The 25,662-nt window shown below is 40.8% G+C and overlaps 2 protein-coding genes across 7 annotated transcripts in view; both read right to left on the reverse strand.

The window, feature by feature from the left end:
• The window catches only part of si:dkey-33c12.4 (uncharacterized), a 40,608-nt gene extending 22,061 nt beyond the window's left edge, over positions 1-18,547 (reverse strand). For both annotated transcript variants that reach the window (XM_031829406.1, XM_031829405.1), the window contains exons 1-14: positions 18,405-18,547; positions 17,989-18,032; positions 17,638-17,713; positions 16,302-16,492; positions 16,131-16,214; positions 11,368-11,409; positions 10,832-11,071; positions 8,414-8,593; positions 8,216-8,270; positions 7,879-7,969; positions 7,330-7,471; positions 6,875-6,979; positions 2,970-3,060; positions 2,553-2,772 (exon numbers count right to left, since the gene is read on the reverse strand). In XM_031829406.1, coding sequence (XP_031685266.1) covers positions 2,553-2,772; positions 2,970-3,060; positions 6,875-6,979; positions 7,330-7,471; positions 7,879-7,969; positions 8,216-8,270; positions 8,414-8,593; positions 10,832-11,071; positions 11,368-11,409; positions 16,131-16,214; positions 16,302-16,492; positions 17,638-17,713; positions 17,989-18,032; positions 18,405-18,438 — 1,595 coding nt within the window. In that variant the 5' untranslated portion in view covers positions 18,439-18,547. The remainder of the gene's footprint in view (positions 1-2,552; positions 2,773-2,969; positions 3,061-6,874; positions 6,980-7,329; positions 7,472-7,878; positions 7,970-8,215; positions 8,271-8,413; positions 8,594-10,831; positions 11,072-11,367; positions 11,410-16,130; positions 16,215-16,301; positions 16,493-17,637; positions 17,714-17,988; positions 18,033-18,404) is intronic.
• Positions 1-25,662, reverse strand: part of LOC109882006 (attractin) — a 715,620-nt gene that overhangs the window by 633,800 nt on the left and 56,158 nt on the right. The window lies entirely within an intron of this gene.

Here is a 25,662-nt window from a genome sequence, read left to right on the forward strand (position 1 = left end):
TTTAGTAATTGACTGACCTGGTCTCTCCAGATCTCCTAACAGCACTATTTCTTGGGTGAATTTTAGATCAATGCTATGCATTTTCAGCCATTCGTGAACATGAGACCAGAAACAGGCTACCTGAGGGGAATACCAAAATAAACAGTCTATTGATTCTGTATCCTCACAACAAAATCTGCAGCGCTTCGATGATTTTATGCCCCAAATATTCAACATTTTGTTGGTGGCAAGAATTCTATATAATAATTTTAGCTGAAAAGCACAAAACTCTCCACCATTCCAATTTACAATCATTTAATATCAAAATACCATTTTCAAACATCTTTCCCATAAATACAGGTATTTTATCAACCAGCACATTGAGTTCAGCCATATTTGTTCTCTCTTTTCAGGGGGATGAAATTAAAATTGTAACCAGCTCTGCAATGCTGGTAATAAAGAGAGATACTTTGAAAAAGGTTTAATTTTAAATTAATCGAAAATTAGACATGGCAATCTGCACAAAGGCAAAAAGGCTATTTTTAAACAATGGACGAGCTTTTCTTAGTAATCTACACGCTTTATTTTGTCTGCTTCAGCGTCCCAGATAAAGCAAAATATTTTTTTGCTCATATGATTTGAAAAACGAATCATCAGCTCCATAAGTGAGAAAACTGAGATATGACTAAGGAGTTAATCAGAACCATTTTTCCATAAATAGACAGGTATTTACCTCTCCATGGTTGCAGGATCTGGTCTATTTTCAGAAGATGATGTTCTATTATTTCTAGTTGTTGTCGTGCTATGCATATGTCAATAGTATTTTTGCATCACAACGTTGAAGTGTAAGGTGCCTCCAGTTTTTAGACCGGGTCTTTATATTTGCCATCTGGGTCTTGTTTTAATAATAGAGATATCAGACCTTCCTGCTGAGTACCTGACAGACTACCATTTCTATAGGAGTAGTTATAATAATCAAACAATGGAGCTTTTAATATCAATATATCAATATAGTATATCAATATACCTCTAGGTATGACCTTCATGTCTTAAAGTAATGGACTGTCATTTCTCTTTGTTTATTTCAGCTGTTCTTACCATAATACGGACTTGGTATTTTACCAAATGGGACTTTCTTCTGTATACCACCTCTACCTTGTCACAACACAACTGATTGGCTCAAATGCATTAACCTCTCTAGGGTAGGGGGCAGCATTCGGAATTTTGGATGAAAAGCATGCCCAAAATACACGGCCTGCTACTCGGGCCCAGAAGATATGATATGCATATAACTGGTAGATTTGGATAGAAAACACTCTAAAGTTTCCAAAACTGTTAAAATAGTGTCTGAGTATAACAGAACTGATTTAGCTGGCAAAAACCTGAGAAAAATCCATCCAGGAAGTAGTTTCTTAAATTTATTTATTTAGTTTTCTATTCAATACCATTACAGTATCCATTGACTTAGGACTCCATTTGCAGTTCCTGTGCCTTCCACTAGATGTCAACAGTCTTTAGAAATCGTTCCAGGCTTGTATTCTTATAAATGAGGGAGTAAGACCAGTCTGAAAAAATGGATTCGAACATGTCGAAAAGCTTTTTCAGGCGCATGTGCATTTCTTGTTTACCTTTTATATTGACAACGTATTGACAACGTTATTGTCCGGTTGAAGTATTATAGATCATTTAGGCTAAAAAACAACCTGAGGATTGAATATAAACATCGTTTGACATGTTTCTATGAACTTTACGGATACAATTTGGATTTTTTGTCTGATTGTTTTGACTGAGTTTGAGCCTGTGGATTACTGAAGAAAAGGCGCTAACAAAACAGAGGTTTTTGGATATAAAGAGACTTCATCAAACAAAAGGAACATTTATTGAGTAAATTAATGTCTTCTGAGTGCCACCATATGAAGATCATCAAAGGTAAGGGATTAATTTTATCTCTATTTCTGAGGTTTTGTAACGCTTCTGCTTGGCTGCTTACTGTTTGTAATAATTTGTCAACTGGGCTATGTTCTGGGCTAGGTATGTTCTGGGCTAGGTATGCTTTCGCCGAAAAGCATTTTATAAATATGACACTGTGGTTGGTTTAACAAGAAGTTAATCTTTAAACCTATGTAAAATATGTTTTGTTTTCTGAATTTTTATAATGAGCATTTCTGTAATTGAATTTGGCGCTCTGCAACCTCACTGGATGTTGGCCAGATGGGACGCTAGCGTCCTATGTACCCTAGAGAGGTTAAGGGGGAAAAAATCCACAAATTAACAAGGCATACCTGATATGCCTTGTTGGCATACCTGAAATGCATTCCAGGTGACTACCTCGTGAAGCTGGTTGAGAGAATGCCAAGAGTGTGTAAAGTTTTCATCAAGGTAAACGGTGGCTACTTTGAAAAATATATTTGGATTAATTTAACACTTTTTTGGTTACTACATGATTCCATATGTGTTCTTTCATAGTTGTGATGTCTTCACTATTATTCTACAATGTAGAAGATAGTCAAACATTAAGAAAACCCCTTGAATGAGTCGGTGTTCTAAAACCTTTGACTGGTACTGTATGTCACCTTGTGCTCCCTCCCGGTGCAACGTGGTATACAGGGCCTGGGGTAGTGGATCTGGGTTCAGGGCCTGGGGTAGTGGATCTGGGTTCAGGGCCTGGGGTAGTGGATCTGGGTTTAGGTCTGGTTTGGAGGAGAGGTTTAGGCCTGGGGCACACTCCCTCCCACGTCGCACTGTCCTCTGCTGAGGTGGCAGCCGCAGGAATGTCATTACTACCATATTCATCTACGGGGAGACACACACAGAGACAGAAGTCATAACACCACATATTCAAAACGTCTTTATGAATTGGAGGATATTAACAGTAGCCTGAGTCACAGCTCTGTTTGTGCCGTTGTGACAACGCATTGTCACTTGGCATATTTGGCAAGACAGCACAAACTGATGTGGGACTCAGGCTCCTGTCAAGTCTAGTTGTTTACCTTCAATACCAGACAGGACATTAACCGCCTTCTCAAAGTCTCCATGGACAATCAGCGCATTAGAGCTCTGCTCACGAGTAAATCCCATTTCCTAGGATAAAAAAACATCACACATTCAATCAGCACGTTAGAGAGAGAGAGAGATGTTATAACACTGATGCGTTAGGCAGACCGCACCACCCTCTGGAGAGGCCTCTGGAGAGGCCTGTGGTTGCAGGAGAGGCCTCTGGAGAGGCCTGTGGTTGCAGGAGAGGCCTCTGGAGAGGCCTGTGGTTGCAGTCATTCATTAGTCAACAAAGTAGGTACACAAGCGTGTGCACACACACACACACACACACACACACACACACACACCTATACAGGTGGACAGAGAGAGACAGAGATATTCTATCATACTTAATGACACCCTATGGTAGGTAATGGAAGAGATGCTGCACTACAGAAGGCATTATAAACTATCCTATAACCTGAACATGTGGCAGGTAGACTAGTGGTGAAAGTGTGGGGTCAATAACCGAAAGGTTGCTAGACCGAATCTCCAAGGTAAAAAAAATCTGTCGTTCTGCCCCTGAACAAGGCAGTTAACCCACTGTTCCCCAGGCGCCGAAGACGTGGATGTTGATTAAAGTCAGCCTCCCCCGCACCTCTCTGATTCAGAGGGGTTGGGTTTAACGTGGAAGACACACCTCTCTGATTCAGAGGGGTTGGGTTAAACGTGGAAGACACACCTCTGATTCAGAGGGGTTGGGTTAAACGTGGAAGACACACCTCTCTGATTCAGAGGGGTTGGGTTAAATGCAGAAGACATATTTTCAGTTGTACAACTGACTAGTTCTCTCTCTTTCCCAAAGCCACAAAAGAAAACATTCAAAGCGCTGAAGCAAGTCACAATTTATCTTCATTGAAAATTACCATCTAGCTCAATTTTATTTCATGATATTTTTTTCAAATGATGTTTGTATGTTCGTATATTAATGTTTTTCTTGTTTATACGCTACCCTGCCTGGGGACTATCATCCAGAAGGCAAGGTCAGTACAGGTGCTTCAAAGCTGGAACCGAGAGGCTGGAAAAACAGCTTCTATCTCAAGGCCATCAGTCTGTTAAATAGCCATCACTAGCCTGGCTACCACCCGGTTACTCAACCCTGCACCTTAAAGGCTGCTGCCCTATATACATAGACTTGAAATCACTGGCCACTTTAATAATGGAACACCAGTCACTTTAATAATGTTTACATATATTTTGCTTTACTCATCTCATCTGTATATACTGTATTCCATTCTACTGTATTTCATTCTACTGTATTTCATTCTACTGTATTCCATTCTACTGTATTCCATTCTACTGTATTCCATTCTACAGTATTCCATTCTACAGTATTCCATTCTACAGTATTCCATTCTACTGTATTCCATTCTACTGTATTTCATTCTACAGTATTCCATTCTACAGTATTCCATTCTACAGTATTCCATTCTACTGTATTCCATTCTACAGTATTCCATTCTACAGTATTCCATTCTACTGTATTCCATTCTACTGTATTCCATTCTACTGTATTCCATTCTACTGTATTTCATTCTACAGTATTCCATTCTACTGTATTCCATTCTACTGTATTCCATTCTACTGTATTTCATTCTACTGTATTTCATTCTACTGTATTCCATTCTACTGTATTCCATTCTACTGTATTTCATTCTACTGTATTTCATTCTACTGTATTCCATTCTACTGTATTCCATTCTACTGTATTCCATTCTACTGTATTCTAGTCTATGCCATTCTACTGTATTTCATTCTACTGTATTCTAGTCTATGCCATTCTACTGTATTCCATTCTACTGTATTTCATTCTACTGTATTCCATTCTACTGTATTTCATTCTACTGTATTCTAGTCTATGCCATTCTACTGTATTTCATTCTACTGTATTCCATTCTACTGTATTTCATTCTACTGTATTCTAGTCTATGCCATTCTACTGTATTTCATTCTACTGTATTCCATTCTACTGTATTTCATTCTACTGTATTCCATTCTACTGTATTCCATTCTACTGTATTCCATTCTACTGTATTTCATTCTACTGTATTCCATTCTACTGTATTCCATTCTACTGTATTCCATTCTACTGTATTCCATTCTACTGTATTTCATTCTACTGTATTTCATTCTACTGTATTTCATTCTACTGTATTCCATTCTACTGTATTTCATTCTACTGTATTTCATTCTACTGTATTCCATTCTACTGTATTCTAGTCTATGCCATTCTACTCATCCTAATATTTATATATTCCTGTACTCCATTATTTTACTTTTAGGTTGTATGTATATTGTTGTGAATTATTAGACACGACTACACTGTTGAAGCTAGAAACACATCTCTCTACACTTGCAATAACATCTGCATGTGACAAATTAAATTGGATTTGATTGCAGACAAAAAATAGCTGTTGTACAATACCAGTCAAAAGTTTGGACACTCCTACTCATTCAAGGGTTTCTTTATATTGTCGAATAATAGTGAAGACATCAAAACTATGAAATAACACATATGGAATCATGTAGTAACCAAAAAAAAGTGTTAAACAAAATCTCAAAATATGTTATATTTTAGATTCTTCAAAATTGAAGACATGAAGGTCAGTCAATAAAGGAACATCTAGAGAGCATAACGTGTCTTCAGTCGCAAAAACCATCCAGCACTATGATGAAACTGCCTCTCATGAGGACCGCCACAAGAATGGAAGACCCAGAGTTACCTCTGCTGCAGAGGATAAGTTCATTAGAGTTTACGGCACCTCAGATTGCAGCCCAAATAAATGCTTCAGAGTTCAAGTAACAGACATCTCAACATCAACTGTTCAGAGGAGACTCAGGCCTTCATGGTCAAATTGCTGCAAAGAAACAACTACTAAAGGACACCAATAAGAAGAGACTTGCTTGGGCCAAGAAACACAAGCAATGGACATTAGACTAGTGGAAATCTGTCCCTTGGGTCTGATGAGTCCAAATTGGAGATGTTTGGTTCCAACCGCCGTGTCTTTGAGACACAGAGTAGGTGAATGGATGATCTCCGTATGTGTGGTTCCCACCGTGAAGCATGGAGGAGGAGGTGCGATGGTGCTTTGCTGGTGACACTGTCAGTGATTAATTTAGAATTCAAGGCACACTTAACCAGCATGGCTACAACAGCATTGTGCAGTGATACACCATCTCATCTGGTTTGTGCTTAGTGGGACAATCATTTGTTTTTCAACAGGACAATGACCCAAAACACACCTCCAGGCTGTGTAAGGGCTATTTGACCAAGAAGAAGAGTGATGGAGTTCTGCATCAGATGACCTGGTCTCCACAATCACCCAACCTCAACCCAATTGAGATGGTTTGTGATGAGTTGGACCGCAGAGTGAAGGAAAAGCAGCCAACAAGTGCTCAGCATATGTGGGAACTTCAATACTTTTGTAAAAGCCTTCCAGGTGAAGCTGGTTGAGAGAATGGGGCGGCAGGGTAGACTAGTGGTTAGAGCTTTGGACTAGTAACCGGAAGGTTGCAAGTTCAAACCCCCGGGCTGACAAGGTACAAATCTGTCGTTCTGCCCCTGAACAGGCAGTTAACCCACTGTTCCTAGGGCAGTCATTGAAAATAAGAATTTGTTCATAACTGACTTGCCTATTACTATACAATGTAGAAAATAACAAACAAAAATTAACTTGAACGAGTAGGTGTCCAAACTTTGGACTGGTACTATATGTTATAATGTACGCTGGCCCTTTTCAAATAAACGTAATAATAGTAACGTAAGTGAAAAGAAATGTAGATTTTCTTTCAACCTACGTAGAATCTAAATTATTATAATATTACCGCATGTTATGTTAAAAGAGGCTTCCATACATACCATCAGCTGCATGATCTGAACTTTCATCAACTCCTGAGCAGCATCTGAACACAAACTGTCCTGCATTAATACCTCCTTATAGGTCTGGCATGCCTCAAAGTACCTCTGGACAGAGAGAGGGAGGGGGTGGACAGAGAGAGAGGGAGGACAGAGAGAGAGGACAGACAGAGAGAGAGAGGACAGACAGAGAGAGAGAGAGAGAGAGAGAGGACAGACAGAGAGAGAGAGAGGGAGGACAGACAGAGAGAGAGAGGGAGGACAGACAGAGAGAGAGAGGGAGGACAGACAGAGAGAGAGAGGGAGGACAGACAGAGAGAGAGAGGGAGGACAGAGAGAGAGAGAGAGGGAGGACAGAGAGAGAGGACAGCACATAGTGAGATTGACAAACATTATACAAAGAGATAGAAGATAAAATCCTGAAGTTGAAGTGCATAAAGTATTGTAATGTTGTGTACCTTGAGTCCAGACAGAGCCTTCCCCTTCCTATATAGTCCTTTAATCCAACCAGGCTCCATGGAGAGGGCCAGATCGGCATCACTCAAGGCCCGATCATACTGCTGCATCTTCTCATAACAAAAGGACCGGTTCCCAAACAGCCTACAACAGGACATCAGGGCTGTGTTCAGAAAACATCAGAGGGCCTAGCATTGGTAGGGGGGTTGTGAGCGCTGGTAGGGGGGGGGGATGTGAGCGCTGGTAGTGGGGGGTGTTTCAGAATAAGAGTTGTGTACTAGACAGGGAATAGGGTGCCATTTCAGAATAAGAGTTGTGTACTAGACAGGGAATAGGGTGCCATTTCAGAATAAGAGTTGTGTACTAGACGGGGAATAGGGTGCCATTTCAGAATAAGAGTTGTGCACTAGACGGGGAATAGGGTGCCATTTCAGAATAAGAGTTGTGCACTAGACAGGGAATAGGGTGCCATTATGAATGCATTTTACAGTTATTTACTCATATCATACATAAGCCGAGTGCCAACCAGTGTCATTGCCTTTCATACTCACTTAAATTCTGTAGGATTGTGTTTAATAGCGTCAGTGAAATACTTGACTGCCATTTCCAGCTGGCCACAGGCTGCGAACTGGTTTCCTATGACTGGGAGAGGAGAGAGACTTAAACACATGGCATTTGTAGTTTAAATACTGGAAATAAACCACCCAAGTGCTTTGATGTTTCAGATCAGTAAGAGCTTGGATGTGTCCCAAATGACCCTATTCCCTACATAGTATATTACTTTTGATCAAAGCTCTATGGGTCCTGGTGCACTGTATAGAGTAGAGCGTGGCATTTGGGACACACATTGTGATTGACATTACTGATATGAATGGAGTTAGGACTTACGGGCGAGCTCTGTGCTTCGTTTAAGAATATCATCAACATTGGCCTCCACCTTTTTCTATTGGGATGCATAGTGTCATAGTTAGTACGTCACAGTGCAGGAGGTCTACGGTGTGACACTACAGACAGACCGTACTAAACAGAAATAGTACATGCTTATGTTCAACATGATCAGAAAGCTACATTTTTTTTCAAAATCACCTCCTTTTTCCTGACAATAACCTCCTGCTGTTCCTTCTCCTGCTGCTGTTCCTTCTCCTGCTGCTGTTCCTTCTCCTGCTGCTGGATAATAATTTTCTTCTCTGGTTTGGGGTTCTGCTCTAGTTGTCGTTTAGCAATACAAGCAGCCGTAGAGACGAAGCAGCTACTCATATCCAACTCCTGTATGGGGACAGATCCAAGATGGAGGAGCAGTTACACACTAGAAGCAGCTACTCATATCCAACTCCTGTATGGGGACAGATCCAAGATGGAGGAGCAGTTACACACTAGAAGCAGCTACTCATATCCAACTCCTGTATGGGGACAGATCCAAGATGGAGGAGCAGTTACACACTAGAAGCAGCTACTCATATCCAACTCCTGTATGGGGACAGATCCAAGATGGAGGAGCAGTTACACACTAGAAGCAGCTACTCATATCCAACTCCTGTATGGGGACAGATCCAAGATGGAGGAGCAGTTACATACTAGAAGCAGCTACTCATATCCAACTCCTCTATGGGGACAGATCCAAGATGGAGGAACACTAACAGTTATCCACTAAACTTCACTCACTGGGTAGACAGAAGCTGTTCAAAAAAATGTCAGTAACTTACAGCGCTAAGGGGAATATGAATGGATTTGTATTTATTTGATGGAACTATTAGATGCAATTGTCTAAGTGAAATGAGTTACACAGAATTGTGAAGAATTGTATTTTACAAATATACAGAATGCGCAGGTTACTTCCTTCCAGTGACATTCTCTACATGAATCATTAAATAATGTCAATAATGAATATTACAGGGCTGCCGAATGGCGCAGTGGTCTAAGGCACTTCATCTTAGTGCTGGAGGCCTCACTACAGACCGTGGTTCGATTCCAGGCTGTATTACAACCGACACCAGCGCACAATTGGCCCAGCGCCGTCCAGGTTTGGCCGGGGTAGGCCATCATTGTAAATAATAATTTTTTCTTAAATAAAAAGTTAAATTACTAGTACACATATGCACAACATGCAATAATGACATAGCAGAGCGTTAACGACATAGCAGAGCGTTAACGACATAGCAGAGCGTTAACGACATAGCAGAGCGTTAACGACATAGCAGAGCGTTAACGACATAGCAGAGCGTTAACGACATAGCAGAGCGCTAACGACATAGCAGAGCGCTAACGACATAGCAGAGCGTTAACGACATAGCAGAGCGTTAACGACATAGCAGAGCGTTAATGACATAGCAGAGCGTTAATGACATAGCAGAGCGTTACAACATACGTTAATGACATAGCAGAGCGTTAATGACATAGCAGAGCGTTAATGACATAGCAGAGCGTTACAACATACGTTAATGACATAGCAGAGCGTTAATGACATAGCAGAGCGTTAATGACATAGCAGAGCGTTAATGACATAGCAGAGCGTTAATGACATAGCAGAGCGTTACAACATACGTTAATGACATAGCAGAGCGTTAATGACATAGCAGAGCGTTAATGACATAGCAGAGCGTTAATGACATAGCAGAGCGTTAATGACATAGCAGAGCGTTACAACATACGTTAATGACATAGCAGAGCTTTACAACATACGTTAACGACATAGCAGAGCGTTAACGACATAGCAGAACGTTAATGACATTGCAGAGCATTAATGACATAGCAGAGCTTTACAACATACGTTAATGACATAACAGAGCGTTAATGACATAGCAGAGCGTTAACGACATTGCAGAGCATTAATGACATAGCAGAGCTTTACAACATACGTTAACGACATAGCAGAGCGTTAACGACATAGCAGAGCTTTACAACATACGTTAATGACATATCAGAGCATTAATGACATAGCAGAGCGTTAATGACATAACAGAGCTTTACAACATACGTTAACGACATAGCAGAGCGTTAACGACATAGCAGAGCGTTAACGACATAGCAGAGCTTTACAACATACGTTAATGACATATCAGAGCATTAATGACATAGCAGAGCGTTAATGACATAACAGAGCTTTAATGACATAGCAGAGCGTTAACGACATAGCAGAGCATTATAACATGCGTTAATGACATATCAGAGCGTTATAACATGCGTTAATGACATATCAGAGCGTTATAACATGCGTTAATGACATATCAGAGCGTTATAACATGCGTTAATGGAGTTTCACCAGTAATACAGTACACTCCTCTTACAGTGATCACATCCGTGGAGGACAATTGAAACACTGTAAACAGTTGATTAGGGCTTGGAACCTCTTAGCCTAGCAATTTGACTGGTAAATTCAAGAGTACACTCCATAAAGCTGTCAGTCTAACCATTATGCCACCATTGACTTGAATGGGGAGGCCTGTAAGCAGGGTGCACTGTAGAATGAAAATGACACATACGGGAGCTAAAGGAACCAAAACAAACCTCTGGCTCCCTGGCTAAGCCCTCGTCTCCCACATCCTCCTGGTCCTCATTACTGCTACCACAGTTCTCCTCCAAAGGAGAATCCTGCGCCTCCTGCTGCCTGCTACAGGCTGCAGTACCACCAGGTCCCGGACCAAGACGCTCCTCTGTAAACTCCTTCTCCTCCTGCTGCTCTCGCTCAATGTTTAAATCTCCTCCCTGTTTCTCCGAGCGGCTGGGCCTCCTTGGCCCTTGATTCTCCTAGGAGGCATAAAAAAGGCAATTATGTTCCTTGTACAAACTCATATCCAAGATAGAAGGGAAGTGTAGTCAATGCAACAATATGTGCAAAAAGTCAAGGAGTCCACCAGTGGGGTGCAGTAGAGTGACTCTCCACCAGTGGGGTGCAGTAGAGTGACTCTCCACCAGTGGGGTGCAGTAGAGTGACTCTCCACCAGTGGGGTGCAGTAGAGTGACTCTCCACCAGTGGGGTGCAGTAGAGTGACTCTCCACCAGTGGGGTGCAGTAGAGTGAAAGTGGAACAGAAACATACTTACAGGCTCCTTTTCTTTTCCTGCACGTCTCCTCTCCTTCTGTCGCTGTGGGGGGTGAGAACAGAGAGAAATACCTGCATGAGAACAACAGGTGGTTCTCTGGAGGGTGAAGACCACTTGCATCCCACGACTGGCGGGACAGACAGACGGACACTACAGGCGGGACAGACAGACGGACACTACAGGCTGGACAGACAGACACTACAGGCGGTATTTAATTTAACTTTTACTAGGCAAGTCAGTTAAGTACAAATTATTTACAATGACGGCCAAACCCGGACAATGCTGGGCCAAATGTGCGCCGCCCTACAGGACTCCCGGCCGGTTGTGATACAGCCTGGATTCGAACCAAGGTGTCTGTAGTGACGCCTCTAGCACTGTGATGCAGTGCCTTAGATCGCTGCGCAACTCGGAGTATAATCAACTAGATTTTGGTAAATATAGGAGATATTCTGTCAGTCGTTGGAGGTTATCTGGCAAGTTTAGCAACTTTGGTAATTTGACTTTTGTTTGACAGCCGTTACAGATAAATTGTACAACGCTATACTCTATGCATTGTTGGGGTTTGTTCCTTGTCAATCATTGGCTCATTGGTGAAATTAGCATTCAGACAATAACTTCATTGGGATAAGAGGCAGTATTTTCATGTCAGGATGGGGAGGCAGGGTAGCCTAGTGGTTAGAGCGTTGGACTAGTAACCGAAAGGTTGCAAGTTCAATTCCCCGAGCTGACAAGGTACAAATCTGTCGTTCTGCCCCTGAACAGGCAGTTAACCCACAAGGCTGTCATTGAAAATAAGAATTTGTTCTTAACTGACTTGCCTGGTTAAATAAAAGGATGAAAAGCTTGTCCAAAGTAAACTGCCTGCTACTCAGGCCCAGAAACTAAGATATACATATTATTAGTAGATTTGGATAGAAAACACTCTGAAGTTTCTAAAACTGTTTGAATGATGTCTGTGAGTATAACAGAACTGATTCGGCAAACCATTCAGAATGTATTCTTTTTTGGGTTCTTTTCAATAAGTTTTCATTGGGATTCCAGATTTCTAATTGGCAGGATTGCAGTTCCTATCGCTTCCACTGAATGTCAACAGTCTTTAGAAATTGGTTGAGGTTTTTCCTTTGAGAAATGAAGAGGTAGCACTGATCAGAACGAGGCTTGAGGGAAGTGACCTCTTTGTTAGAGGCGCGTGACCTGAAAAGCACGCTCCACTTTGTTTTCCTCCGGTATTGAACGCTGTTTATTCCGTTTTTAATTTGATTGATTATTTACGGGAAAAAAATACCTTAAGTTGTATCAGGAAAGTTGTTTGAAATGTTTGGACGAAGATTACAGGTAACTTTTGAGATATTTTGTAGCCATGTCGCGCGTGTTAGAACCGGTGTTTTTCTGAATCAAACGCGCCAAATAAATTGACATTTGGATGTATATCAACGGAATTGATCAAACAAAAGGACCATTTATGATGTTTATGAGACATATTGGAGTGCCAACAGAGGAAGATCTTCAAAGGTAAGGCATGAATTATATCGATATTTCTACGTTTTGTGTCGCGCCTGGCGGGTTGAAGTACTATTGTCCATGTTTGTTTGCTGAGGTGCTATACTCCGATAATAGCATCGTATGATGAAATCTGACACGTTGGCTGGATTCACAACAAGTGTAGCTTTAATTTGGTGTATTGCATGTGTGATTTCATGAAAGTTCATAATTTTTGAATTTGGCGCTCTGCATTTCCACTGGAAGTTTGCCAGGACTCTACCATCCCACATATCCTAGAGAAGTTAAGGAAATCAATCAAAAACCTTTATTAATAATGCAATTGCAGACAGTGGTTGACAACAGGAACATAGCACACATGTTTCTGAGTAAGTTCTGCAAAATAGTAAAGGGTCCAAGTTGTTTTATAATGCCTGCAGTCATAGCTTAGTGATGTCACTGCCTAAGTCATTACCTTCTACTCATGAGACCAAACCCATGCCTACACAGCTTTTCAAACAATAGTTTGTGTTATCTGAAGACTCAGCAGTTAATGTCCACTCCCCAAGTTGATTTACAGTAGAATGTCTGACTAGTCTCTTCTCTTTCACTCCCCTGCAGAGTTCTGTCTCAGTCACACATCTCTCAGACCATTTCTTTATAAGAGGCAGAGACTAGAAAATAACTGTGGAACAATATTAAACCTTATAATGCATATATATAGTTAATCTGTAGTCCAGATCCATATACACGTAAGGGGGAGGGGTCTTATAACCCTTCCCCTTCTATTAATACAACATAAGCATAATAAATTATTATAATACATCAATCATTTGGTTCAGCCCCTATCATGACCCCAAGGAGAACCTGACAGCATCCTGAGCACGCTGTGTCCAAATGTGCAGCCTATTATTACTAAATATCAGTTTAATTTGCTGTGAAATCTTTACATAGTGGCACAGCCAAGCCAACAAGGTGACACAGCAACCCCTCTTATTTGGGGAGAACCCTGGCATAGTGACCAGATCTTTAACAGTTTACATATGAGATGTAGGTTTATACTGTACCATCTACTGCATCTTGTTTACATACCCTACATTACTCATCTCATATGTATATACTGTACTCTATACCATCTACTGCATCTTGCCTACGCTGTTCGGCCATCAATCATCCATATATTTATATGTACATATTCTTATTCATTCCTTTACACTTGTGTGTTTAAGGTAGTTGTGAAATTGTTAGGTTAGATTACTTGTTAAGATATTACTGCATGAACTAGAAGCACAAGCATTTCGCTGCACTCGCATTAACATCTGCTAACCATGTGTATGTGACAAATAAATGTTGATTTGATTTAGACAGACACTAGACAGGCAGAGACACCAGACACTACACAGACAGACACTACACAGACAGACACTACACAGACAGACACTACACAGAGACACTACACAGAGACACTACACAGACAGACACTACACAGACAGACACTACACAGACAGACAGACACTAGACACTACAGACAGACACTAGACACTACACAGACAGACAGACACTAGACACTACACAGACAGACACTAGACACTACACAGACAGACACTAGACACTACGCAGACAGACACTACGCAGACAGACACTACACAGACAGACAGATACTAGACACTACAGACAGATACTAGACACTACAGACAGATACTAGACACTACAGACAGACACTAGACACTACAGACAGATACTAGACACTACAGACAGACACTAGACACTACAGACAGACACTAGACACTACAGACAGACACTAGACACTACAGACAGACACTAGACACTACAGACAGACAGATACTAGACACTACAGACAGACACTAGACACTACACAGACAGACAGACACACACTAGACACTACAGACAGACACTAGACACTACACAGACAGACACTAGACACTACAGACAGACACTAGACACTACACAGACAGACAGACACTAGACACTACAGACAGACACTAGACACTACACAGACAGACACACTACACAGACAGACACACTACACAGACAGACACTAGACTACACAGACAGACAGACACTAGACACTACACAGACAGATACTAGACACTACAGACAGACACTAGACACTACAGACAGACACTACACAGACAGATACTAGACACTACAGACAGACACTACACAGACAGACACTAGACACTACAGACAGACACTAGACACTACACAGACAGATACTAGACACTACACAGACAGACACTAGACACTACACAGACAGACAGATACTAGACACTACAGACAGACACTAGACACTACACAGACAGACAGATACTAGACACTACAGACAGACACTAGACACTACACAGACAGACAGACAGATACTAGACACTACAGACAGACACTAGACACTACACAGACAGACAGATACTAGACACTACAGACAGACACTAGACACTACACAGACAGACACTACACAGACAGATACTAGACAGACACTAGACACTACACAGACAGACACTACACAGACAGACACTAGACACTACACAGACACTACACAGACAGATACTAGACAGACACTAGACACTACACAGACAGACAGATACTAGACACTACACAGACAGACAGATATTAGACACTACACAGACAGACACTAGACACTACACAGACAGACACTAGACACTACACAGACAGACACTAGACACTACACAGACAGACACTAGACACTACACAGACAGACACTAGACACTACACAGACAGACACTAGACACTACACAGACAGATACTAGACACTACACAGACAGATACTAGACACTACAGACAGATACTAGACACTACAGACAGACACTAGACACTACAGACACTACACAGACAGACAGATACTAGACACTACAGACAGACACTAGACACTACACAGACAGACACTACACAGACAGATACTAGACAGACACTACACAGACAGACAGATACTAGACACTACAGACAGACACTAGACACTACACAGACAGACACTACACAGACAGACAGATACTAGACACTACACAGACAGACAGATACTAGACACTACACAGACAGACACTACACAGACAGACACTACACAGACAGACAGATACTAGACACTACAGACAGATACTAGACACTACAGACAGATACTAGACACTACACAGACAGACAGACACTAGACACTACACAGACAGACACTAGACACTACACAGACAGACACTACACAGACAGACACTACACAGACAGACACTACACAGACAGACACTACACAGACAGATACTAACCTTCTTTTTAAGTCTTTTCTTTTCTGCCTTTTCTTTTAGTTTGCTCTCTTCTTCTATTAGTTCCCTGCCGTTTTTTTCAGCCTCCTAAAAAGGAAAGTTATTCTCAGTAAAAACATCCTCTATGTTGAATGTAATACATGATGTGATTGACTGAAAAAGTTGGCATCTTACCTCAGGAGTGAGTTGTCTTATACATGGGTGGGGGGTTAAGGGTAGCTTTGAGCTACTATGCCCTAAAAAATTGTGTGTAAAACCGCAATAGGCTTTTTTATCTTTGCGTTTTTTGTCATCATAATAGTCGTTGTCATCGTCGTATTCATCGTCAATATAGTCACCCACGAAGGGGTTGACAATATCAAGACCTGGAAATCAAATATGAGGTGAAATGCATGGCAATGGACAACAATAATTCATATCTGTTGATGAACTAAAGCAGTCTTTCCCAATCCTGGCCCTGGGGACCCAAAGGAGCAGTCCTGGCCCTGGGGACCCAAAGGAGCAATCCTGGCCCTGGGGACCCAAAGGAGCAATCCTGGCCCTGGGGACCCAAAGGAGCAATCCTGGCCCTGGGGACCCAAAGGAGCAATCCTGGCCCTGGGGACCCAAAGGAGCAATCCTGGCCCTGGGGACCCAAAGGAGCAATCCTGGCCCTGGGGACCCAAAGGAGCAATCCTGGCCCTGGGGACCCAAAGGAGCAATCCTGGCCCTGGGGACCCAAAGGAGCAATCCTGGCCCTGGGGACCCAAAGGAGCAATCCTGGCCCTGGGGACCCAAAGGAGCAATCCTGGCCCTGGGGACCCAAAGGAGTCCTTAGTAGCACTATACAGGGGATAAAAAATTGAATGTGTACTAACTGCGGTCCCCGGGACCAGGACTGGGAAATGCTTAACTAAATCAATAAATAGTATTGTGTAATGACAATTCACATTAGGTCTACATCTTTACAAGGCAGACAAGCCCAGACATGTAGGTCCCTCACCTGGCCTTTCATTGGGTCAACGTTCCAAATAACACTATTCTCAATGTAGTGCACTACATAGGGGACCAGGGTCCAAATGGCTCTTGTCTAAAGTAGTGCACTACATAGGGGACCAGGGTCCATATGGCTCTAGTCTAAAGTAGTGTACTACATAGGGGACCAGGGTCCACATGGCTCTAGTCTAAAGTAGTGTACTACATAGGGGACCAGGGTCCACATGGCTCTAGTCTAAAGTAGTGTACTACATAGGGGACCAGGGTCCATATGGCTCTAGTCTAAAGTAGTGCACTACATAGGGGACCAGGGTCAACATGGCTCTAGTCTAAAGTAGTGCACTACATAGAGAACAGGGTGCCGTTTAGGACACAGACTCTGAGTTGACCTGAACATGACCTTGCTATCAGCAACAGCATATGACTTTGAATCATTCAAAGATGTCTTAACAAAAATGTACTAGCTAAACAGTATTTCTTATCAATCTAGTCATTTATAGGGAACAGAGTACCACTCAGAACTGTATGTTCTTACCCAACAGGCCATAGTTAAAGGCGTCCATAAAGGTGTAATTAGTGGTTCTTCCATTTATCAGATCCACCATAGCTTCCTGTCGGTGAGAGAGATTCAAGTTGATTTTGGCCACAGTAGCTGGGAACCATGAGGCTATATAGCTAACTATATACAGTAGCTGGGAACCATGAGGCTATATAGCTAACTATATACAGTAGCTGGGAACCATGAGGCTATATAGCTAACTATATACAGTAGCTGGGAACCATGAGGCTATATAGCTAACTATATACTGTAGCTGGGAACCATGAGGCTATATAGCTAACTATATACAGTAGCTGGGAACCAAACAGACACACACACACAACTCACGTGGGTATGCAAAATGTGTGGATTCTCCTGCATGATGACATGATCTGATGATGTGAAGAGAAAATATGATCAGAGACTTCAGGAAATGTTACCATATGTCTATGTGCGCATCTTCAACAAATAACGTTAAATGGCATAGCTAGCTAATTATGTTCAGAATGACAACAATTTTCTATTAACGTGCGTGGTTGATGTTACATGTGTTACCAACTCGTCCTAGAGCCACCTGCTCCATCCTACACGCTAGTGCACAAGCTGAAGAAAACAGGAGCTGAAGTTTGTTAACTTAATAAGGTTACCTCAAATTCAGTAGTGGCTAACGTTAGCTAGCTAACGTTGGTGTTATATAGCTAGCTACCTTTCCTTGGTTACGCGACGAAACTGACAATTTCAAGCTAGCTCATCATCAATTTTACCTGGTTTCCAATCTCTCTTTCTAAAGTGAGACATTTTATGATTTGATTAATTTGTGGTGGTTGATTAGAAAGAAACGGACTCCTTTTGAAACTCGACGTCTTCCTAGTTCCTCTTTTTCCGCGTTGTCATGACTCATCGACCATTTAACATGACGCCAACACGCTGCTGCGTAGCGAACCGCCCCCTTCCATAGTTACCACAGCCACAAAGTAATACCCCCTCCCCCCCGTGTCCGTTTCCGCTCCGAGAGCCGAAACTAGCCTAGTAGTCACTAGTTAACACAGCCACAAAGTATCCCCCCCCCCCCCCCCCCCCCACACACACCTCCATAGGTGTCCATTTCCCCTCTGCTCCGAGGAGAACCGAAACTAGCCTAGTAGTCGACTAGTTACCACAAGCACACAGTCATACCCCCGCCCCCGCCTATTTATAGATTTTATCTTCTTAAAAATGTGATGCTTAACCTGACCTTGACCACACTGCTAACCTTATGCTTAACCTTACATTAAGAAAGAAAAGCTCATTTTAGTTTCATACATTTGTCTTAAAAATGTGATGTTTTACCTGACCTTGACCACACTGCTAACCTTATGCTTAACCTTACAATAGAAAAAAAAGCTAATCTTAGTTTTCATACATTTTTACAATATAGACAATTTCAATGTTGTGGCAACCAGCCAGAGAGGAAGAAATGTAATTGACCTTTTATTTAACTAGGCAAGTCAATTATGAACAAATTCTTATTTAGTATGATCTCTTATTTAGTATAATCTCCACCCGGCACAGCCAGAAGAGGCTATGTGGCCACCCCACATAGCCTGGTTCCTCTCTAGGTTTCTTCCTAGGTTTTGGCCTTTCTAGGGAGTTTTTCCTAGCCACCGTGCATCTACAGCTGCATTGCTTGCTGTTTGGGGTTTTAGGCTGGGTTTCTGTACAGCACTTTGAGATACCAGTTGATGCACATACATTTGATTTGATTCATGACAGCCTAGGTTAACTGCCTTATTTGGGGATTTGATCAAGCAACCTTTACAGTTATTGAGAGCCCAACGAGCATATTTGAACCACAGCATTTTATAGCAAAGTACATCCCCCTGAATGTTCATGACAAACAACAGATGTGTGGAATGGGTCAAAGGGTTAGATTTTGTATGAAAGAAATGAATAATTCACAGCAGACAGTATCTGCCATAAAGACTGTTCTCATTGTATGGAAACCAGAGTTTGGCCCCAAAGACGAGGCTCTTATCTCATCCCTGGTACCTCACAGTACAGAAACACCAACTCATTCCATGGCATAAATCAATTGTCAGCTCAAGCTGTCTCTAGCTCGAGTAAACACCATGTCCTTGACAATACCCAGACTAGGATCTCGAGTGGAAACCATCTGTTTACTATTTGTTAAGTATAGCTGTTAATATTAAACAAAACAGGTAAACATGTTAATTTCTCTCTCACAGGTATTGGCAAGTGCACAGTGGTGTAAAGTCCTTAAGTAAAAATACTTTAAATGACTACTTAAGTAGTTATTTGGAGTATCTGTTCTTTTACTCCACTATATCCCTAAAGAAAAGTCAGCACTTTTAATTCCATACATTTTCCCTGACACCCAAAAGTAGTCGTTACATTTCGAATGCTTAGCAGGACAGAAAATGGTTCAGTTCTACACTTTTATCAAGTGAACATCCCTGGTCGTCCCATCTGCCTCTGATCTCGCGGAATCACTAAACAAAAATGCTTTGATTTTAAATTATGTCTGAGTGTTGGAGTGTGACCCTGGCTATCCGTAAATAAAAAGAAAATAGACAATTATGCCATCTGGTTTGCTTAATATAAGGAATTTTAAATTAGTCATACTTTTACTTTTACTTTTGATACTTAAGTTTATTTAAAACCAAATACTTTTAGACTTTTACTCAAGTAGTATTTTACTGGGTGACTCACTTTTACTTGAGTCATTTTCTATTAAGGTATCTTTACTTTTATTGAAGTATGACAATTGAGTTTCTACAACTGCAAGTGCGCTCTAGCCAACATCTCAATCCGCACACTGTTGGCTAGAGCGCATGTATAGCCGACACGATGAGATTATTACGGTGCTTTCAATACAACTGGAAACTCTGAAAAAAACATGGTCTAATATGAAGTCAATGATCTTCAGGTCGGAAAGTAGGAGCTAGAAAGAGGCCCGGGTTCCCGAGTTGGAATTCCGAGTTGGATAACCGTGCCAAAAAAATAAAATCCAGTCGGAGCTCGTTTTTTTCCGAGTTCCCAGTTGTCTTGAACGCACTGTAGTCAGAGATTTTCCAGTTCCAAGTGCCTAGTTGTTTTAAACGTTGCATTATTATGGACAAAGAAGTGAGAAAGGCTGGTCATGGCTCACATCAACACCATCAAATCCCGGAAATCCTAGACCCACTCCAATTCGTAAACCACCCCACAACACCCACCAACCCCTCTTTTACGCTGCTGCTACTCTCTGTTCATCATATTTTTTTAAAAATATTTTTAAATATTTTATTTAACCTTTATTTAACCAGGTAGGCAAGTTGAGAACAAGTTCTCATTTACAATTGCGACCTGGCCAAGATAAAACAAAGCAGTTCGACACATACAACGACACAGAGTTACACATGGAGTAAAACAAACATACAGTCAATAATACAGTATAAACAAGTCTATATACAATGTGAGCAAATGAGGTGAGAAGGGAGGTAAAGGCAAAAAAGGCCATGGTGTCAAAGTAAATACAATATAGCAAGTAAAACACTGGAATGGTAGATTTGCAGTGGAAGAATGTGCAAAGTAGAAATAAAAATAATGGGGTGCAAAGGAGCAAAATAAATAAATAAATCAAATCTCATTACAGTAGGGAAAGAGGTAGTTGTTTGGGCTAAATTATAGGTGGGCTATGTACAGGTGCAGTAATCTGTGAGCTGCTCTGAAAGTTGGTGCTTAAAAAATATATGCATAGTCACTTTAACCATATCTACATACTACCTCAACCAGCCTGATTAACTGGTGTCTGTATGTAGCCTCACTACTGTCTTTTTACTGTTGTTTTATTTCTTTACCTACCTATTGTTCACCTAATAACCTTTTGCACTGTTGGTTAGAGGCTCGTAAGTAAGCATTTCACTGTAATGCACCTGTTGTGTTCAGCGCACGTGACAAATAAACTTTGATTTGATTTGATCCACAGATGACGCAATCTCAATTGCACTCCACACTTCCCTTCCCCATCTGGACAAAAGGATTTTAAAAAAGGACAAAAGGACTACAGAACCAGTCAAAAGTTTGGACACACCCACTCATTCAAGGGTTTCTCTTTATTTTTACTATTTTCTAAATTATAGAAAAATACTGAAGACATCAAAACTATGAAATAACACATATGGAATTATGTAGTAACCAAAAAAGTGTTAAACAAATCAAAATGATATATTTTAGATTCTTCAAAATAGCAACCCTTTGTTTTGACAGCTTTGCACACTCTTGGCATTCTCTCAACCAGCTTCATGAGGTAGTCACCTGGAATGCATTTCAATTAACAGGTGTGCCTTGTTAAAAGTTCATTTGTGGAATTTCTTTCCTTCTTAATGCATTTGAGACAATCAGTTATGTTGTGACAAGGTAGGGGTGGTATACAGAGGATAGCCCTATTTGGTAAAAGACCAAGTCCATATTATGGCAAGAACAACTCAACTAAGCAACGAGAAACAACAGTCCGTCATTACTTTAAGACATGAAGGTCAGTCAGTCTGGAAAATTTCAAGAACTTGGAAAGTTTCTTCAAGTGCAGTCGCAAAAACCATCTAGCGCTATGATGAAACTGGCTCTCATGAGGACCGCCACAGGAAAGGAAGACCCAGAGTTACCTCTGCTGCAGAGGATAAGTTCATTAGAGTTAAATGCACCTCAGATTGCAGCCCAAATAAATGCCTCTCAGTAACAGACATCTCAACATCAACTGTTCAGAGGAGACTGCGTGAATCAGGCCACTACTAAAAGGACACCAATAAGAAGAGACTTGCCTGGGCCAAGAAACAAGAGAGCGAGAATACAGTAGATGGCATGTGTCCGAAAGTGATTGATGACCTATTTTATGTATCACGTGGTTATGCCCATTTATGTACATCCTGTCCGGATGTTCTCAGCTATCGAGTGAGTGCTTATGTAACCTGATAGAGCAGCTGGTTAGGGTAAACCATGTGTTTGCAATAAAGCTGTCCTGATGATTGATGTGTAGTAACCTTGTTGAACTGTGGAGTGTGTTTGAACATTTGAAAGAGTTGGGAAATGTTGTAGTGAACTTATGGATGTGCTGTTTGGGGAGCCTGTATATGAAACAGTCATTTCTGTGGTAGGTATGCCTCGGTTTAAGTAAGAGCTGTGAACACTACGAGCGCCAAGAAACCACAAGAGAGATAATCTACATAAAACATGGCTCCTAGACACATTGTCGGTGTCTTGTGTCCTTCGTGTCATGAACACAATGGCAAAACCATCGACGCCATTCTTTGCGAGGCCTCTGATTGTTTGGTGTGCTGGATACGACGGACGGACATATGGGGGTACATTTTCCAACCGGACGATTCAACTGTGAAGATTTTCACAAACAGCTGTCTCAGCACCCTTTTTCAACCAAAAACAGGGAGTTTTTCTCCTGCCTTGCAGATGAGAGAATGGCTTGAGATAAGAGTTGCTCTATGTCAAATCAAACAGGCCCTAAGTGGAACATCCCTGCCGGGGTACGCATTGGAAGAGGGAGTCTGCGGTCGAGATGATTTGAAAGCCATAAGAATCTCTTCAGTGGCATATAGTCCAGACTCCAAAGTGACAATTTTAGGTTGTGCCGAATGAAATAGTTCAAATGCAACCAAATCACTTAGTTGGTATGTATTTTCTGCACAGAGTTCAACTATTCTGTGCCTGTCTTTAGCTTTAGATGGAGAGATTATTTTGAAGTACTTGAAATAATGAAACAAGTGGAAAATCTTTTCCAACATCGTGAACATTTACGTCGCTGTCCTCAAGACAGAACTTGGCCTTAAAGGCAAGAAGGTTGATCTATCATGGAAAAGAAAACATACGAAACCTGGATGGCGATGGAGATCAAGCGTGGAAGAGACAGTGTCTGAACCAGCCACAGCTTGACAATGGGGATTTAGAGACGGAGGGAGGTGTTGGTTTACAATAGATCCCTTTTCTCTAAGAAAGGGATTCAATAATAATTACATATAAACATGTATATTTAGTGTGGTTCAATAATAACGTGTAATATGTATTCATTTCAGTACTAAAGATTTAAAAAATGTAATTTACATTGAATCTCTCTGTCTACGTACCTCAAAGGTGTGTGTGTGTGTGTGTGTGTGTCCAGGCTGCAGGGTAGGTGTCAGGTTACGAGCTGTGGGTTGACACACAGAGAGAGAATCCTGATCAAGGAGAAAAATGGCTTATTTTATATGAAAACAGTTCAAATATATATATATATTTAGAAAGATATATTATACATGTAAACATTTTAAGGGGAATTAAAGTGTAGTATTGTATGATAAAAGACAGTAGCTAAAAACCATATTGGAGACAGTTTTCATGTCTTTGGTTATGCAAATATTTGTTTATTAATGAGATATTTCTCATTAATAATAATGTAATTTAATTATATATGGATCATGCCTTGCTTTGGTCATGTGTTCTCTTTTGGGTCTATGATTTTAATTACAATATAGCAATTATGTTCTCGGCTCAATTACTTAGAAGGGCATGTGTGCCCAGGTGCATATTTGGTAGCCCATATACATTCAGGATGTAAGGCTTACTAGTTATGGCAAATGTTAGGAAGACATGGTTGTTGTAACAACAACAAAAAACAGCACAGCTTTTCGTTTTATTTGGGTATTTTTCATTTACCACGTTGATTGGCTCCAGCCATTGGAAGCTCGGTACAAAGAAAAAGAACGCAATTCAACCATTGATGGATGGTGACAAAAATAATGACAATCAAAAATGACAATCAAAAATGCTGGCAATGATAATTGCCAGCAGTCATGTTAAGGTTTTCAATGTTTTATTGGTGGACTTGATGGATTTGCATGTGGCTGTGTATTATATGATGCCTGAATAGGAAAGAGGATCTGATCCTGCCTATTAGTATTCTTGATCAATCCTTGATCCATAAAGACACCTGTACATAGCCCACCTATAATTTAGCCCAAACAACTACCTCTTTCCCAACTGTATTTAATTAATTTATTTATTTTGCTCCTTTGCACCCCATTATTTTTATTTCTACTTTGCACATTCTTCCATTGTAAAACTACCATTCCAGTATTTTACTTGCTATATTGTATTTACTTTGCCATCATGGCCTTTTTTGCCTTTACCTCCCTTCTCACCTCATTTGCTCACAATGCATTATTGACTGTATGTTTGTTTTTACTCCATGTGTAACTCTGTGTCGTTTTATCTGTCGAACTGCTTTGCTTTATCTTGGCCAGGTCGCAATTGTAAATGAGAACTTGTTCTCAACTTGCCTACCTGGTTAAATAAAGGTGTTCTCAACTAGCCTACCTGGTTAAATAAAGGTGTTCTCAACTAGCCTACCTGGTTAAATAAAGGTGTTCTCAACTAGCCTACCTGGTTAAATAAAGGTGTTCTCAACTTGCCTACCTGGTTAAATAAAGGTGTTCTCAACTTGCCTACCTGGTTAAATAAAGGTGAAATAAATAAAATAAAATAAAGACACACAATTGTTTTGGGGGTGTTAATTCCACATCTGTTTGCATTGCTTGTTAGTGTATTAGCATGGTATGAGACAACAAAAAGATTACAATTTAAGTTAAATAAAAAAATAAACAGTATTATCCTAAATTGAGACATGAACAATACATGTGTTATCACATCAACAACAACATCTTTCAGAATGTACCTGTTTTCAGTATAGAATGACACATATACAAATTATATTAAATTATATTATAATTGTTTGTGTTTTGACTTAATGATTGTTCTTTAGTAAATAGGAAACTCCCCATTACTACATAGTTGTTTTCTGTTTGTGAAACCTTGAAATGAACACAACGAGAAGTGATTTTGTAACAACAGTTTTGAATGGGTAAGGGTATCAAAATATATATATCAATTCTATGTCTGAATTAGCGCTCATATAAACTGTTTTCATCACTGTCTTGTAAACACATTCTTGTAAGTTGGAACTACTGTACGTGATTATATGGGGCTGATGTACAGATT

Source organism: Oncorhynchus kisutch, linkage group LG7, assembly GCF_002021735.2.
Source record: "Oncorhynchus kisutch isolate 150728-3 linkage group LG7, Okis_V2, whole genome shotgun sequence".
NCBI lineage: Eukaryota > Metazoa > Chordata > Actinopteri > Salmoniformes > Salmonidae > Oncorhynchus > Oncorhynchus kisutch.